At 34.6% G+C, this 17,782-nt stretch overlaps 1 protein-coding gene across 1 annotated transcript in view; it reads right to left on the reverse strand.

The window, feature by feature from the left end:
* Window positions 1-419: 419 nt before the first annotated feature.
* The window catches only part of LOC149067584 (adenylate kinase isoenzyme 1-like), a 33,292-nt gene continuing 15,929 nt past the window's right edge, over window positions 420-17,782 (reverse strand). Inside the window, exons 2-6 of the mRNA XM_089252455.1 lie at window positions 9,226-9,256; window positions 7,992-8,155; window positions 7,777-7,893; window positions 7,489-7,674; window positions 420-3,474 (exon numbers count right to left, since the gene is read on the reverse strand). Of these exons, the coding sequence (XP_089108581.1) occupies window positions 3,409-3,474; window positions 7,489-7,674; window positions 7,777-7,893; window positions 7,992-8,155; window positions 9,226-9,256 (564 nt within the window). The 3' untranslated portion in view covers window positions 420-3,408. The remainder of the gene's footprint in view (window positions 3,475-7,488; window positions 7,675-7,776; window positions 7,894-7,991; window positions 8,156-9,225; window positions 9,257-17,782) is intronic.

Here is a 17,782-nt window from a genome sequence, read left to right on the forward strand (position 1 = left end):
AAGTTCAATGCAGCTTAGACACCTGATGATGCCAGCCACTATCAGTAACGAAATGTTGAGAAGAAAATGAACTTTTATTGTAGACAGTCCTTCGTCCCTAGACAGTCTTTTCTACAGAAATAATGTTTAAAAATATTTTTATGGTAGAGTTCAAATATATTATAGTCGTCCAAATACATTATAGTAGAGTCCAAAAATTTTCCAGTGAACCAAAAATTGCTAGTTTTTGTTCACGTGCACAGCCAAACGGCCTCCAACAGCTACTAAGAAAATTAAAATGCTTAATGGAAAAAAAAAACACATTTCCAAACCACTCATGTAAATGCATTTCACAATGCTATTAATTACCATCAAGCACCCTTGCTGTATCCAAGTGATATAAGCATTAAAATGAAATAATCAGTAAATAAAAGGTTGAATTAACTTATAATACATAAAATTTATTGTCCACAATCATTTTTGGGATGGAAGCTCACAGTGAAAAATATTAAATTAAAACATTTAAAGAGCAACTTTTTATGATTTTTCCAATTCAGTTCCTAAATAACCATAACAAGCAGCCATTACTTCTCAGACAACTTTTCCATCAAGGGCCTATGGAATTAGCAATTAAATCTTATCTCAAAGCATAAATTCTATGAGGAAAAAATTGAAACAAATTTATTCTATCAACATAATATTTTTTGAAATATAATCATTTATTGCACTTCATTGCACAATTATAGAATTATGAAACATGTTGGAAGGATATAGAAATAGCACTGACAAACAAGTTCATGCGGACAATGTTCAAAGAAACAGAATCAGAACAATGCAGAACAGACACATATCAGAACAAAATGCTTTGGTATTTGTAAAAATGCTTTTGTATAATCTTTGGTATTCTCAATAATTATAAAAAATGTATAAAATCAAAATAATTTTTTAACACATAACATACACAATGAATTTTAATCCTTTCAACTACGGGTACTTTAAAGTACCACTAATTTTTCAACCCTCTTGACATCACACCTCTTACATATGTTGTTGGGTGTTGGTATTTTGAAATATAAAGGCTGTATATAACTACTAACTACTTTACCATTACTAGAGGACAGCACAAATGTAGGACAACTACTTTTTTTAAAAATGTTTACTGCATTACACTTATGGAGTAAAACACTGCTTTCACAAAACGTTCCCTAACACAAATGTATAAAACAAATTATAGCTTTCGTGGTGGTAAAAAAATAAATATTCATTATTATGTATTAGTCAATATATTTGAATCAGTATTTTCTATTTTTATTGTAAGTGAATGGTGCTGAAAAACGTTCACGCACTCACAAGTACAAGTTAATTAATTCATTGTGTAGTAGATAACTTTTTGAAAAAAAATTATTTTTTGTTTTTATTCTTTAATTAGAACTAAAATGACCCACTAAAAATTATCACTTGTGTAATTTAGAAAAAATATTAAGTGAAAAACTAATAGAGTAAAAGTTATTTCACAGTTTAATAAAAAAACTACAATTCAATCATGTTATACGAAAAGAATGTTAACAAAAACATTTGTTTTACACAATGAGGCAAATATCAATGAAAACTTTGAGCTGGATTTTTCAAAATGAGTGAAAAAACTTGCTACATGCTTCACGCAAAATTTTCTGAAACTATGTTTGAAAATAAGTTAGTGAGCTTGTATACTCACCTCTTTTTTAGGTGAGAATGCTACGAACTTCCCACAAATGAAACAATATAATTAAGGCAACACATGAATACTGTTTTAGACATCAATAACATAAATGAAAACATAACTACCAAAATGGTTAAAAAAGGCTTGCTTACATTAAAAAAAGTACACTTTATTTTCACACAACATGCTTCAAAATATTTAAAGAATTAATTTATATATTTTCTGACTTTGCATTTTCCTTAAATTTGATTTTAAGTACAGGCATCCCTCACTGTATGTGATTAATTGATTGTACGAAATAGTTGCATAAGATGAAATCTCGTAAAGTGAGTTGAATTCAATATAGGAAAAATAGGAGTTGGGGGGGGGGGGTTGGTTTTCTTCAGAAGGATTAAGAAAATTGGAAACTTTCATTAATGAATTAATTACTAAAACTTATGAATAAATCTAGTGAATTTAGGCAATATGAATGAACTAAATTACTATTTTTTCTGTCTTCACTACTTCCGATTGATTCTAGTAAGTGCGCATGGTTTCTTTCCTAAACAGTCTGGTATGATAGGCTGATAACCTTTTTTTAATAAAAAGTCAAGATTTGGCTGACAAGTAGCGTTTTTAGTCTCTTTATGAAAACTTCAGTAGCAAAAACAAAGAATTTCACATATTTATCGCAAATATAAAAATTCTAGTTTCACTGAAATCACTTTTTTCGATTAAATTTCTCATGGCATTGTCAATGCGTTACCAAACATTGCTCATCAGTGAGATCTAGTGAGTTGTATCTGAGAATCTCTCTCATATTTGTCTCAGCTATATAATCAAATCCAATGTATTTCCTCGTCAAAGTATTTAATTATGTTATATCTTCAATTCGAAAGCTCATTCTCAGGATTAAAATTAAACTCCAAGTCAAATTTTACAAGTTGGAATTCCTAAAATCAACTTTTAAAAATAATGTTATAGCGAAATCACATAAAGCAAGGGATACTTGATACCTGTAAAAGAAAACAAAAACTAAAAATATGCAAATAAAGAATCTCTGAGCTCAGTTTACATTACATGTTTTCAATAATGTCTCTGTTACAGTCACTATTCACATTTATCTTGAATGTAAAACAAAATAAATTTAATTAAAATAGTCAACAAATTCCAAAACAATACAAAAAGACAAAAAAAAAACTTTTAAAAATTAATACATTTTTAAATGCTCATACAGTAATACTGTGATTTGACTAGACTCATGTGATATTATAATTTAATTAATAGTCATTCTAAGGCACATTACTGATTTATAAATTAATAACAATCCTTAAAAAAACTTATGGTTGTTACATATAGAAATAGATATTTTTATGAATAATTTGCATAAATACTTGACTTGATATACAACAATCCTGAAAATAAATATTTAATTGTGATATCACAAAAACATTAAGGGAAAATTATGCAACAATAATTCAGACAGTGTTACAAGCTCACAAAAACCACTGTACTGGTAGCTCAAATGACTAAAATGATTTGAGCAAATCATTAATTAAAATAATTTATATTATTATTTATTTTAATTTACAATATTTTAATTACATTAATTATTTTAATTAAATTTTGTCTAAAATAAAAAAAAAACATATATGATGTTTTCACTAGAAAAAAAAACGTTTTTTTTGGCATATTTCAGTATTTAAGAGCAGCAAACAATGAAAATGGTCGTCTAAATGTTTCAATACATATTAAATATTTTGTATAACTGTAATCACTTGCAGAAATATTTCTTCAGGTGTTCCAGTCGCATGAATCTGAAATAACATTGAACAGTATTTTTTACAGATTTGAAAAGTGAGCAAATGAAGTTAAGAATGGCACAACTATTCTGAAGCAAACGATAACAGCATACAACACATATTTTGTGACTAAGTTGGCACAATAGACTCTAAATAATCTGACCGTGGACTAGTCCAGCCCATTCAGTAATTCAGCATCTTTTCTTTGAGTAAAGAGGATGAAAACATGTCACTGAATGTTTATGCACAAAGATTATATTATTTAAATCTTAATTATAAATCTATTATTTAAATGGATCTTTTTTAACTAACTTCCAATAATCCAGTGATTTCGGTAATCTGGCATACCCTGGTCTGATATGTGCCAGATTAATGAGAGACTATTGTATTAACTGGAAAGGGATTACCTTTTGGGTAATGAAATTCTAAAGCCCAAAATGTAGATCGAAAAGTTACATGGAAACATGCTTCACAACATTATGAAATTCTTTCTTCAGTAGCAAAAGGAAAAAAAACAAGATGCAAAACAGTACAAAGCACCTCCACTATAAGAACTACTAAATAGAACTTACCTCAAAATAAAATTTTTTAAACATATAAATGATGAGAACCAGAAATTATAGTGCTTCCAATAATAACTGAAAACTTAACCAAAACACAACCAGAAATCTCTGATCTTGTTAAGTTTAAATATGTCTCCTATCTTGCAATCAGTGTTATCTGAAAAAATTATCTTGAAGAGTAATTTCATGCAACTCCAAAATTTTAAAGGGTATTTTTGTAAGGGAAAAAGTACCTTTTTGTGAAAAACAAAGAAATAACTCTATAAAAAAACTTACAATTTCAAGGAGTATTTTCACTCTTCAACAAAATTTGAAAGAGTAAAATTGAATTTTGATGCGTGATTCACGCATCTAGATGCATATTGGGAAATACTACTTGCAATGTTTCTGTGAACAAAGAAGTTTAACTACTTCCTGTACAAGAAGCTGGCGATGAATTTGAATGATCTATATTAGACGTATAGGCGATAAATGTGGTGGCCTGGTAGCCTGGTTTGCAAGTGAAGGAAAATTTTTTTTTTTAAAAAGTAACAAGGGTGGGGAGGAACAGTACAGAGGAATGATTAGATAAGGATGCATTAGTACAATGCCTCTTGATTTTTCACCCTCACCTACAAACTTGTTTTGTAGGGTAGATTTTTACTTGTTTTTTTTTTTACTTTCATGTATAGTATATAATAGAGGGATTAGTTCTGAGAAAGACACACACACACACACATTATATATATATATGTGTGTGTGTGGGGCATCACTAAACACAGACACACAGGAGTATAGAAAGATAAAAAAAAATTGTTAAATATTTTGTATGAATGTGAATTATTTTTCAGTTTGAAATGGACTTGCAGATCCCATTTCATAATAGGAACAAAATCGGCAAGATTATGAAGGTCCAAAGTAAATAACTTTGATCCATAATTTTATCAAACAAGAATAAAATCTTCTCTACCACAAACTTTATGAAAACATCTAGGTTCAGGTAGATTTTTATGTATGTAAATATTTTGCAAGGTGTTCTCACTTTTTACATAAAACCAAAATCTAAATTTTCTGGGGTTTTTTCCAAATGTACAGAGGTGATGATTCGGATTATTGAGGCGACTTCAAGTGAGTCTCAATGCGTTATTTTTTCCAAATCCTTTAGTTTTTTCTCAAAACTGAAATTGTGATAGTATTAGTAATACAAAACCAAATGTCTGAGGCACAATGGAAAATTTGAATGACATCTACAACTTGGCTGGATCTTACAACACAGTACTCAAATGACACCCTAAATCACTGTGACACATTAGTTGGGATGTCATAGCTCTATTTTACTGCATTTAATTGCTAAATAGCATTTGATGTCACCATTTGCGAATAATTAGTACAATATCTGATGTTTTAGGACAATATAGTAGTTAGGAGTTAGTTTATAGGGTGTACAAGTGAGTAACTAGTACTTTTGCAGTGTGTTATAATCACAATGTAATATAATGCATTGAAGAATTAGTGGCAATATTATCTTTGCCAATCAGAGGTGCCGACTTGAAGAAAACATTGAGGTGCTGAAAGTTGCTGGTTGTCCCATATATATGGGACTCAAGTGCGTACGCAGGAGAGAGAGAAGGTGCATTGCATTGTTTTTTCAGAAATTATTGGGGGCCTCAGTCCCTATGTTGCCAATAGAGAATCACGGTTTGGGTTGGAGGATATGGCAAAGATGGAAAAAAGATGTGAATTTCATTGCTCTGCTGTACGTGCATTTTCTTGTTTCAAGTATTCGAACAGTGTGTAAATCAAAATTTATGCATGGTAAATATTTTGACACCAGCATTGATATCGATATTTTTCTGAATAAACAATCAAAATTTGCTAAATGCATGCGATATATATCTGATACTTTTTGAGAGAAAAAAGTCCTCTTATGTACAGAATCAATATTCGCTCATCTCTACAAAGACGGTAAATTGGCGGGAGGATGCTGTGGAGAACGAGGAAAAGGCTGAGGAGAACAGAGGGAAAACACACACACAACTTTGTTTCATAGGGTTGCAATAAGTTTTGTGTTGAGGTAAAAAAAAGGTTGAAGAAGAAATAGTCAGTTTGAATGAATTCATTCATCTGGCATTTCGACGCAATATTATAGATTGTAATATAGTCTCTGATTGTAAAGAGGTTAAAGAAAAGGGCTTTTTTTAGTTTTTGGATCTTGCAATGGATGAAACAAATTTGAATTTAATTGGTTTTTACATAACTTGAATTTGGTTGTTATGAAGATAAGTTTAAATATTTTTAAAATATGATGAGGGCTCAAAGAAACAGATATTTACTGGATATTATGCAAACCGGGCAAGCATGCTACCACCTACACCACTTCTTCACCAAACACCAACTCCAGTCACATAGTTGTATGCAATTTACTGCCATTTACACGTTGGGTTGGAAATGAAGATGCCATCTCTATCAGTGGTTGCCTTAAGCTTGTTAGGGAAAATATCTTATTTACATTCTTCCCTGGGTTAGAACCTGGGACCTGACAACACAACCTTCACTGTGGTAGATGAACATCTTATCACCATGCTGCTCAGGCTCATCTACACCACTGCAGACATGACCCTGCCTTCCTTATTTCACACACTGTGGCATGAGGTGCTGAAGTATAGGCAACAATAGTAGCTTCTCTTAACTAAAGCAAATGGCTCCCAGGTGGGATGGTAGAGAGAGAGATGGGCTGAGAAAAAAGCTAAGATATCAAAGAAACAGATATTTTCTGGGGCAGGGTGTCTTAAGAGAATCATGCCCCCCCTCCCCCCCCCCCCGGGCTAAGTGACTTTGCTGAGGTCCCTACTGAGGCTCGAAAAAATACTTTCAGTTTACTACCAGTTACTACTACCAGTTTACATGCTTACTCTAGAAAAATTTAACCTCATTGGTGGGTTCATGTGCTAAAATGACACTGAATATAATAAAAGTTTCAGAGATATTATAAACATACAACACAGTTGATCCCACTTAGTACAACTTATTTCCGTGTTCCCACAACTCTAATTAACTTTCATTAATATTTCTTGTTCAACCCTTTGACTGCTAAGGGAACATATATGTCCCAAAAAAAAATCCAAATGCTAAATTTGCCTTATTTATGATCTATTTTTTTTGGCTTCACAGAAAGATGAGGTCATTTTTTGGCTAATTTTTTCTGCTAATGACATATCTTCATATGAAATTTCAGATATCCCGCTTATAACGTTTTTCAAAAAACGTTATAAGTGAGATATCTGAAATTTCATTTTGATTGCAGTCTAAAAATTTTTATTATAATGCATTTTTTTTCTGGGAAACTTCATGCTCTAATAAACTGACTGACATAAAATCATTAACAGTAAAGAGAGAAAAAATCTCTTCTGGAAAAAATATTTCAAGTTCATTTTCTTATAACAACAAATATCCTACAAAATAATAGTCAATAAATAGAATAATATACCTTTTTCACTTTATCTGCATATAGATCCAATATTGGAGTGGTATGAGAATGAAAGACTTTCAATCTCTTGGCTATGGTCTCTTCGTTGTCATCAGCTCTTCCGCTGGTTTTTCCTCTTTCCAGAAGTCGATTTTTCATAATATCATCGGGCACATCAAAAAAAAGTAAAATTGAGCAAGGACAAATCTAAGAAAGAATGTAAATTTTTGAATCAAAAAATGTTAGCCCACTAACTTTCAAAAACCCATAACTCTGTGGAAAAAATTTATTTCGAATAATTGTATTTACTTGTTCTTCAAATTCTTTTGCCTGGCCAACTTCTCTTGGATATCCATCAATAAGAAATCCCTGAGAATTAGGCAAATTCTTTTTTATTGAATTCTTCAATAAATCAAGAACTTCATCCTATATATTTGGAGGGGAGAGAGAGCAATATGAAGGCCTGAAGACCAACAAAAAAAATTTTGTACATAAATTTTAATAAAAATTACAGGAAAATTTACATTTGGCACAAGCTGCCCCCCTTTCATAATTTCCAGGAGTTTGCATCCTTTCTCTGATCCTGATGCACATTCTATTCTCAGCAGATCTCCTGTGGATAAGTGTGTGAAGCCAAACTTCTCCACAATTTTTGAACATTGCGTTCCTTTGCCCGAACCAGGACCACCTATAACAGAGTCATTTTTAAAACAAATAGCTAAAGAAATTTTAAAAACTCTTTAAAAAATCCATATTTCATCAATAAAATAAATTTACTAACCTACTAGCTAGAGCAGTGTTCTTCAACCTTTTTACTCGGACTGGTGAAAATAGTTGAAAAATTTTGCGAAAAGGGAGAAATGGACGAAATATTTTGCAGAACGACAAAAAGTAAATAAAAATAAGAAATTATTTGAGGACTAGCAAAAATACATAAAAAGGAGAAATAAATTGCAGACTAGGAAAAAATATGTAATTAGGGGGAACAAAATTTCGAACTGACAAAAAATACATAAATAATATGATAATTTCTGGACCAAAAAAATATGCATAAACAGGAGAAATAATTTGAGGACTGGCAAAAAAATATAAAAAATAAATAGAAGAAAAAATTTTAGACCGGAAAAAAATCATGAGAAATAATTTGAAGACTTGCAAAAAAAATACAGAAATAGGAGAAATAATTTGAGGGCCAGTGAGAGAGAAATATATAACCAGGAGGAATAATTTGCAGGCCAGCAAAATACATTAGCAGTAGGTATAGACTGTATTTTATTTAAAATACAAAAAAAAGACAAACATGAGAAATAATTTGCAGACTGGAAAAAAAACAAACAGTATGTAGACTGTATTTCATTTATGAAATCTAAAATTATGTAGTGGCTACATGAACTGGGCGAAATGTTTCGTGGACCGGTAAGAAATTCCCATGGACCAGCGGTTGAAGAACACTGAGCTAGAGAAAGTAATCTAAATCTTTAAATTTCAAAGGCTGAAAATATTTTTGATAAGACAAAAAAATTTTCTTGCGTAATTTTTCTCTTTTCTTTCTTATAAAACTTGTACTGATGATACACCAGAAGACTTGAGTGTGTGTGTGTCTGATTATTTATATTTCTTTTTTTCTACTATACTGTAAAAGTTTCAATTAATCCTACGAAAAAATTTGTAATTTACTTAATAATTCCAACAAAGTTTATGCAACATGAATAGTCAAGAAGTGATTCCGTAAAAAAAAAGTGTTTTCAGTTTTCTTACCGATGACAAATATAATGGGAACTTTGATGTCCTGAAATAAAAAACAAAACAAAAAACATGAATACACACTAAATAAATGATAAATTATAAGGCATATTTAAGCATGGAAAACTGAAAACTAAGTTTGATGATTCAGTTCTTACTTGTGTCTATTCAAGTGTTAAAATTCATGAATATTTCATGACACCTTTAAAATAAAAGTATTTTGTAGGATTTTAGACTCTTTTCAAATTTGTACTAATTTCTATATCAAAATTCTATCTCAGCTTTTATCAATAATAGGAATTGAATCATGTTTGCAGAAATAAAAAATTCTGGGAGAAACCATACTTTGATTTATTTAAGAAATCCTCAGTGAAAAATAATTTTTTTTTTCTTTCATTTATCAGTGTTGTTAATTCATAGTTGGGTTACATGATGACTTATTTGGTCATAGAGTTTTTCGTCAAGGACATTCAAAATTTTGAACACTCAGAAAACAATTCACTGGATGAATTTATCATGCGACTGACTTCCTCTAAAATGCTTGAGTTTTTTTTAAACAAACAAGTTTGATGTCACACAAGAACCAGAAAAATGCCTAGCAGGGGTTAGTGCTGTGGCCTCTGGCTAGATAATGTTGCCTTTGATTCTACAGGGTGTTCTACTAATGGATCAACAAACTCAGAGGGTTGTTAGTACGTATCAAGACGAAAAAAAATTGCAATGGAACATGGTGTCACAAACCACGTTGAGAGGGTGAAAATCACAAAAAACGCATGCAGGCTCTGAGTTCAGAGGAGACAAAAGATGAATGTCAGTTGATCTTTGAATGGGTTCGCTCACCATATCTGACGTAAACAGCGTTGTGAAAATGCATGCGCTGGGGTAGAATCATGCACTGCAGACGACTTAAATCAGCGCTATTGCGGTGGTAAGCAGTTAGTTTTCTGTTTCAATGAGTATCGTGATGGCTGATTACACGAACGAGGAATACGCTGATATGCATCTGATTTACGGTCGAACAGATGGCAATGGACGCTTAGCACAGCGGATGCACCAACAGCAATATCCGATGATGCGTTGTCTGCACCATACCACCTTCGCCACGATCGATCGACTACCACGGAAGACGGGAACCTTCCACCTACCACGGCGAGAGATGCAGGGAGATCACGCGATGTACGCACTCCTCAAATGGAAGAAACTGCCGCAACGGTTTGCCGATTCCCGTCGACAAGTACACGAGCGGTTGCAGCTGAACTCGATGTTCAGCACACGGCGGTCTGGAATGTTCTGCATCTTCGAGCGTGTCCGGGAATCGGTTTACATGATTGTAGACTGTGCAATAACGCCAGTGGCCGTCATTCCAACAACTCTCTTGTAATAATTAATCAAATAAATCTATTTCTAGTTATTATTGCACTTTTTGTGTACCGTTTTATTAATAGTACATTCCCGGTTTGTTCTGACAGTACTGAAATTAACGTAAATCTTTTAACAAATAACATCTCATTTGCATATTTATACGGAATAAAACACTATTACGTAACTTTGACATATAGAAATTGGCAACACACAGAATGTACACATGGGAGACCTGGCCAGGGTCTACAACAGTAGGCCGGCCTACTGCACTTTGAAATTCTCATGATGTTATTAACCGCAAGTTGGTTCATGGCCCACCGACGGCATGAAGGTAAAATATTGCATTTTCTTGTACAATTATATTCGCAAAAACATTCATGACAAATTAATATTTCACAATTATATTTTCACATTTTAACTGAGATAGACGACGACTCTGCGTGATCTCCACCAGCGATCTGCAGGACCCTATGATCGGGAGAGGAAGGTAACAAGACGAAGCTCCAGGATCCCCACACGGGTGTTAACGGATTTTATGTGGGCCTCGGCAGCCACTCCCTGACTGCCAGACTTATCGAACTTAACAGGCCCGAACCGGAACGTCAGCGGACATCTCAGGTGGTTTTCGGTAGCCGAGCGGTACAAACTAGAATTTAAATGGAAATATGGAATTTGTGACCAGTTTAATTCTGTTTAATGCAAAACAGATATAGTTTTTCAACTTTTTATTAATTTTCAGGGCTGTGATACCACTTCTGCTAGGAGGTTAAACATTCACCATCTTATATGTGATATCAGTAGTGAATTATGTTGACAAAACATTCACATGGGGGACATTATACACTTTAAACAGCATAGCTTGTGAGTGCACCATGCACAACACAGGTTTATTGTCATATAAGGGGGATGGGCCCCCCGGGCTAGAGGATGATCCATTATTTTTAACACTCCATGGACCAGTGTATATTTGAATATGCATGACCAAAAAGAACCCCATTATACTAATTTCCTCTTTCTCAATTTTTCTTTCGTATTTAAGAAAGTACAACTTCTAGTATATTTCAGAATCAAATATGGCTATACAGGGTGGATAATATTGACCACTCAAAATAATTATACACATGAATTCCTTGTCAAAAACTAACACGGAAAAGTGTTTGAAATTTGATCCATAATTAAGGAGTAATAACCCTTTCAAAATTGATTATGCAGGGGTGGGAAGTGACAGTCCATTTCGGAGCAGTTTTGGAACAGATATCTATAAATTGCAGCAGCGAAATTCACTTACGAGAATATTTCCGTTACCCCCATCTCTTTTCGAAATAAAACAACTGCACTGCCTTTTGTTATCAAACATCTTTTCATCTTGTTTTGTTTTTGGTGTTTCAAGGCTTTTGACACCTTGTTTGAAAGAGCGGCCTGTCATAAAATTTGTCACACTAGTCTATTTAAGATGACACACTTTTTGCTGTCTGGAACAGCAGCACAGCAGCAGTTTGAATAGGCTAAAAATTTTCTATAGGTTTTCAATTTTTTTATACTCGGAAGGAAATTGTTGCAAAATGGGAGAGAATTTAGGGAGATTGAACTCGATGTTTGGCGATTCACCACTCGTTATTTATTTATTTATTTTATTTATTTACGCAATATTGTTTTCCGATCTACACAGATGTTTTGTAACATTTGACAAGAAATTGGAGAGGAGTTCACAATAGTAAAGGGGAGCTTGTTCCATTCAACTATGGTATTAGGAAAGAAAATGAATTTAAATCAATCTGTAGAGGCAAAAATAGGTTTTAATTTTTTGGGGTCGTCAAGTCTATTGGAAACGTTGGAAGGCTTAGTCAGAATACCGGAAGCATAGAAATTTAAATGACCATGAATAATCTTGTTAAGCATGGCTAAGCGGGAGATAAGTCGGTGAGTAGTGAATGGGTGGAGATTAAGTTAGCGTTTAAGATCGGAAACGGAACTAAAAAATGGCCAGTAGTCGTGAATAAAGCAGGCGGATTTATTTTGGATAGATTCAAGTTTGTCGATGTTACTAGAGGTGTGGGGTCCCAGACACCAGCTGTATAAGAAAGAACGGGAGAAATATAAGCTTGGTAGAGAGAAGTCGGATGTCACGAGTAGAATGTTTGAGGTTGCGGAGAAGGAAAAAAGTTTTTTGAGACATTTCTCTGGTAGACATAATCGATATAAACTGAAGAGCCAAAAAAAAACTGGTACAAGCATGCGTATGCAAATAAAGAGATATGGAACCAATCAGAGTACGGCGCTGTGGTCGGCAACGCCTATATAACACAACAAGTGTCTGGTATAGTTGTTAGATCGGTTACTGCTGCTACAATGGCAGGTTATCGAGATTTAAGTTAGTTTGAACGTGGTGTTATAGTCGGCGCACGAGAGATGGGACATAGCATCTCCGAGGTAGCGATGAAATTTGGATTTTCACGTACGACCATTTCACGAGTGTACCGCGAATATCGGGAATCCGGTAAAAAATTAAATCTACGACATCGCTGCGGCCGGAAAAAGATCATGCAAGAACGGGACGACTGACGAGAATCATTAAACGTGACAGACGCGCAACCCTTCCGCAAATTGCTGCAGATTTCAATGCTGGGCCATCAACAAGTGTCAGCGTGCGAACCATTCAACGAAACATCATCGATATGGGCTTTCGGAGCCGAAGGCCCACTCGTGTACCCTTGATGACTGCACGACACAAAGCTTTTACGCCTCGCCTGGGCCCGACAACACCGACATTGGACTGTTGAGGACTGGAAACACGTTGCCTGGTCTGACGAGTCTCGGTTCCAATTGCTTCGAGCTGATGGACGTGTACGGGTATGGAGACAACCTCATGAATCCATGGACCCTACATGTCAACAGGGGACTGTTCAAGCTGGTGGAGGCTCTGTGATGGTATGGGGCGTGTGCAGTTGGCGTGATATGGGACCCCTGATACGTCTAGATACGACTCTGACAGGTACGTAAGCATCCTGTCTGATCACCTGCACCCATTCATGTCCATTGTGCATTCCGACGGACTTGGACAATTTCAGCAGGACAATGCGACACCCCACACGTCCAGAATTGCTACAAAGTGGCTCCAGGAACACTCTTCTGACTTTAGACACTTCCGCTGGCCACCAAAATCCCCAGCCATGAACATTATTGAACATATCTGGGATGCCTTGCAACGTGCTGTTCAGAAGAGATCTCCACCCCCTCTTACTCTTACGGATTTATGGACAGCCCTGCAGGATTCGTGGTGTCAATTACCTCAAGCACTACTTCAGACATTAGTCGAGTCCATGCCACGTCGTGTTGCGGCACTTCTGCGTGCTCGCGGGGGCCCTACACGATATTAGGCAGGTGTACCAGTTTTATTTGGCTCTTCAGTGTAATTATTCCAACGGAGAGAGGTCAGCCGAGATTATGACACCCAGACATTTAAATTGAGAAACTTGGGATATGGTTACGTTACTGATCGAGTATGAGAATTCGAGGATTTGACGAGTAGCTCTCATGAAAACTGTTTTAAGCCGACATTACACTATAAAAGTTTTCTAAAAGTCATTTTATAAAACTTGAAAAATTCAACCAATAAGATTATCAGTTGCATTTGCTCGAATGTAACCTATGAGCTTTATTGGTTGGATTTTTTGAGTTTTATAAAAGGGATCTTATCAAACTTTTATAGTGTAATACCGGCCTTAGATAGGTTAATAGGCATATGCCAAAATGAGCACCAGTCTGAGATGGAAACAAGATTACGTTGGAGAGTTTCTTGATCGGACTTGTGGTCCAAATCTAGTGGTGTAATTGAGGGTTTCAGGAAGATTATTTATATATATTAAAAACAATAAAGGCGAGAGGACCGCACCTTGAGGAGTACCTGAATTTACAGTGGCAAAAGGTGAGTCATGACTTTAAAATGAACAAATTGCATATAATTTTGAGCAATTATCTCTTTTGAGCAATTGTACATTAAGACCAAGATCTGAAAGTTTAAGGAGTCTATTGTGAGGAACTTCATCATAGGCTTCGGAAAAATTCAAGATGATGATATTGGTTTGTAACTTGTTATCAATGGCTTTGGAAAGATTATGGATGAAAAGGGACAGTTTTTTTTCGGATGAAGTAGAAAGGGATCGTCTGAAGCCGTGTGTTGGTTGGGAAAGAAAAAGTTATCTAAATCAGCGTGGATTTCCTTTGCTATAACATGTTCGAAAATCTTACAACTAGACGAAGTAATAGATATTGGTCTGAAGTTAAGGGGGTCGTATTTGTGAATGGGAAATCACCAATGATTTATTTGGCGATATAGGCGGTTTAACACTCGTTATTTGGCGACATTGCCGATTTAACGCTCGTTATTCGACAAAGTTGCTAAATTAGCATTCGTAATTCGGAGAATTTGCTCTTTTACTTGCGGAATGAAATTTTTTTTCACGAAACATCGGGATTCAACGTGATGACGATCGACTATAGTAATTTCTGCTGCTTGCAGTGGCAACTTTTTTCTCTTTTTGAAAACGGAAACTGACTCACAGTTGCGCTTTAAAGCTGAAAGACCATTCAAACCATCTTCAGCTGCATGATCACGGTTATTATCGGGGTAAATATATTAAATATCTTGACCATAAACGGTTTTTGTGGCATCCTCTCAAAAAAAATGAAGTTCTGAGCGTGAACACTATCCGAAAAAATCATTAAAAAAACCAACAATTTTTTACTTTATGCTCCCTTTTGAGTGGGACACGTGAGGAATCTGGTGACGTCGAAACGAGTTTCATTCTGAAGCGCACGCTTGCTAATAGCTAACCTTATATATTCTAGAAACCTTGGGTTCAGTCACTGGTGCCCGTTCAGTGATGGTAACTCGTGGGAAAAATTGGCCATAATTGGTCCACATGGGAAATTTCTTGGCGTTTGTGGGAAATTTTGAGAGTTCATCAAACAAAATAATTTTTTTTGAAAAAAATATATAAATGCAAAACAATGCTTTTCTAGTGTAAAATACTTGACTGCATATTTCCACCGATGGATGACAGGACAATTTTCGGAATGTGTGGGAAAAATTTAGTCAAAAGGGAAATTTTCGAGGGAAATTTTGCTTGACAAGGTTACCATCACTGTGTCCGCTACTGTACTGAGGTTCTCCTTCCTCAACAGAATCAGAAGTTTAATGCTCGTGACTGGCTCTATTTCGAGCCATTAGCGAGCGTGAGGGCTCCACGTGAAGAAGTTCTCCTTCCTCACGTGAGTCTCTGTACTACGAGTCCTCGGTTCCACTTCATGGACGACATCGTACAGTGACTGCCGCAGAGCTGTTGGAGAGAGGATATTCAACGCATCGATTGGCCGGCAAGGGTCCCCGGATCTAAATCCAATCGAACACGTGTGGGACCCTCTAGGGTAGCGGGTCTCAACCGGTGCTCCGGGGGCACCACGGCCGCTTGAGGAAAATTAAAAAACAGTAAATTTGAAAAAAAATAATAATTTATAATCATAAAAAATAAATCAGTATGTTTGACAAATAAATAGAAACAATATGCCCACAGGGTTCCGCCATAGAAATTTTTTATTAAAAAGGGCTCCGCGAGTCAAAAAAGGTTGAGAACTGCTGCTCTAGGGAGACGCTTTGCAGCATGTCACCGATCGCCAGCAACGATAAGGAGCTGCGATTGGCGCTACAACAGGAATGGGCAGTCGAGTGGTTAGGGAACTAGCCTCTCACTGTGCAGGTCTCGGTTTGAATTCGGTTCGGGCATGGATGTCTACTAACACTAACAAATTCCCACCGCCGCAAAATAAAGTTCCCATAAATCGGAGTTTTATGATGATCATTTATACAGAATATTTCAATTTTTTTTAATGATTTTGTGAAAAAGAAAGGAAAAATATCGTTTTGAACCGATGTTTCTTCGTTTGAAATTTTTAAATTAGAAAAAATATTGGTTACTATTATCCAAAAATCTATAGCAACCACAACGACATTTTCGCGGTATCCTAGAAATCGTCCATACCTTACCCAGGCCGCGCATCGATACATTGGTTAAGAGGCTTTTATTGCCATAGCAACGAGTGATGAGGTTCCCTCGTAGCTTCCTCTCCACTGCAAAGTTAACCTGAAACGGACTATAGTATCTTGTATATTTGAATATACAGTAAAACCTGTCTATAACGATACTGTAGGGACCTACAAAAAATATTGTTATAGACATTTATTAAATTATCGTTGTAGGCAGAGAGAGAGAGAGAGTTTGCGCTATTTTTATATAACAACAACAATAATTATTATTGTTGAAGCTCTGGTTTAGATATTCATTCACTTTTGCGATTGCCATTTCAGTGCTTTTTCCTGTTTGAAAACCGTATGGATTCTCAGCAAAGAAGTTTATACGTTTCAAGTAACTAATCAATTTTGTTTTCATACTTTTCTCAACTATTTTTGAAAAAACCGGGAGTGCTGAAATAGGTCTATAATTTGCTAAAAGGTTTTTATCACCTTTTTTAAAAATTTGGTACACGATGGAAACTTTGAGCTCAGGATAGAAAATTCCTTTTATTAGTGAAGTATTTATTAGGTATAGTAACAAGTCATTATGATATCTGGCTATGATTTTGATCATTTTTACTGTTATACCATCATATCCTGTCGCTTTATGTTCATTTAGTTCAGATATTATCTTGTGTAAATCATTGTTTCCAATGCCAGATATCATCATTGAAGATATCGATGCATTGCTATCACAGTTTCGAGAAGCACTTATATTAGAATCCTCACTATCTAAGTTTCGATTTATAAAATCAGCATTAAAGTTTTCAGCCAATTGTTTGTGGTTTGTTGTATCTGGCAGGGTAATTTTCCTATTTTTATTCGTTATAGTTTGGTTTATAAATTGCCATTGTTTACGAATATCATTGTTACAATTTAAAAACTTTTTCCTGTAGTATTCGTTTTTCACTATCTTGATCTCTTGTTTCAGAGCTTTCTCGAAATTTTTATATGTATCTTTATAATACTTAACATGGGGGTATTTTTTGTGTTTTTTGTAGAGTTTTTCTTTGATATTTATTTTATTTATTAAATGTTTATTGATCCAATTTTTATCACTTTTTCGTTTTATCGGTTTTTTTGTTTCCCATAGGTTTTTATTCAACGTAATAATATCATGGAATCGTTTGTATTTATTAC

The sequence above is a fragment of the Pholcus phalangioides genome, unplaced genomic scaffold (assembly GCF_987345545.1).
Source record: "Pholcus phalangioides strain wild (caught in Gottingen) unplaced genomic scaffold, Ppha-v1.0 ptg000029l_1, whole genome shotgun sequence".
NCBI classification, from domain to species: domain Eukaryota; kingdom Metazoa; phylum Arthropoda; class Arachnida; order Araneae; family Pholcidae; genus Pholcus; species Pholcus phalangioides.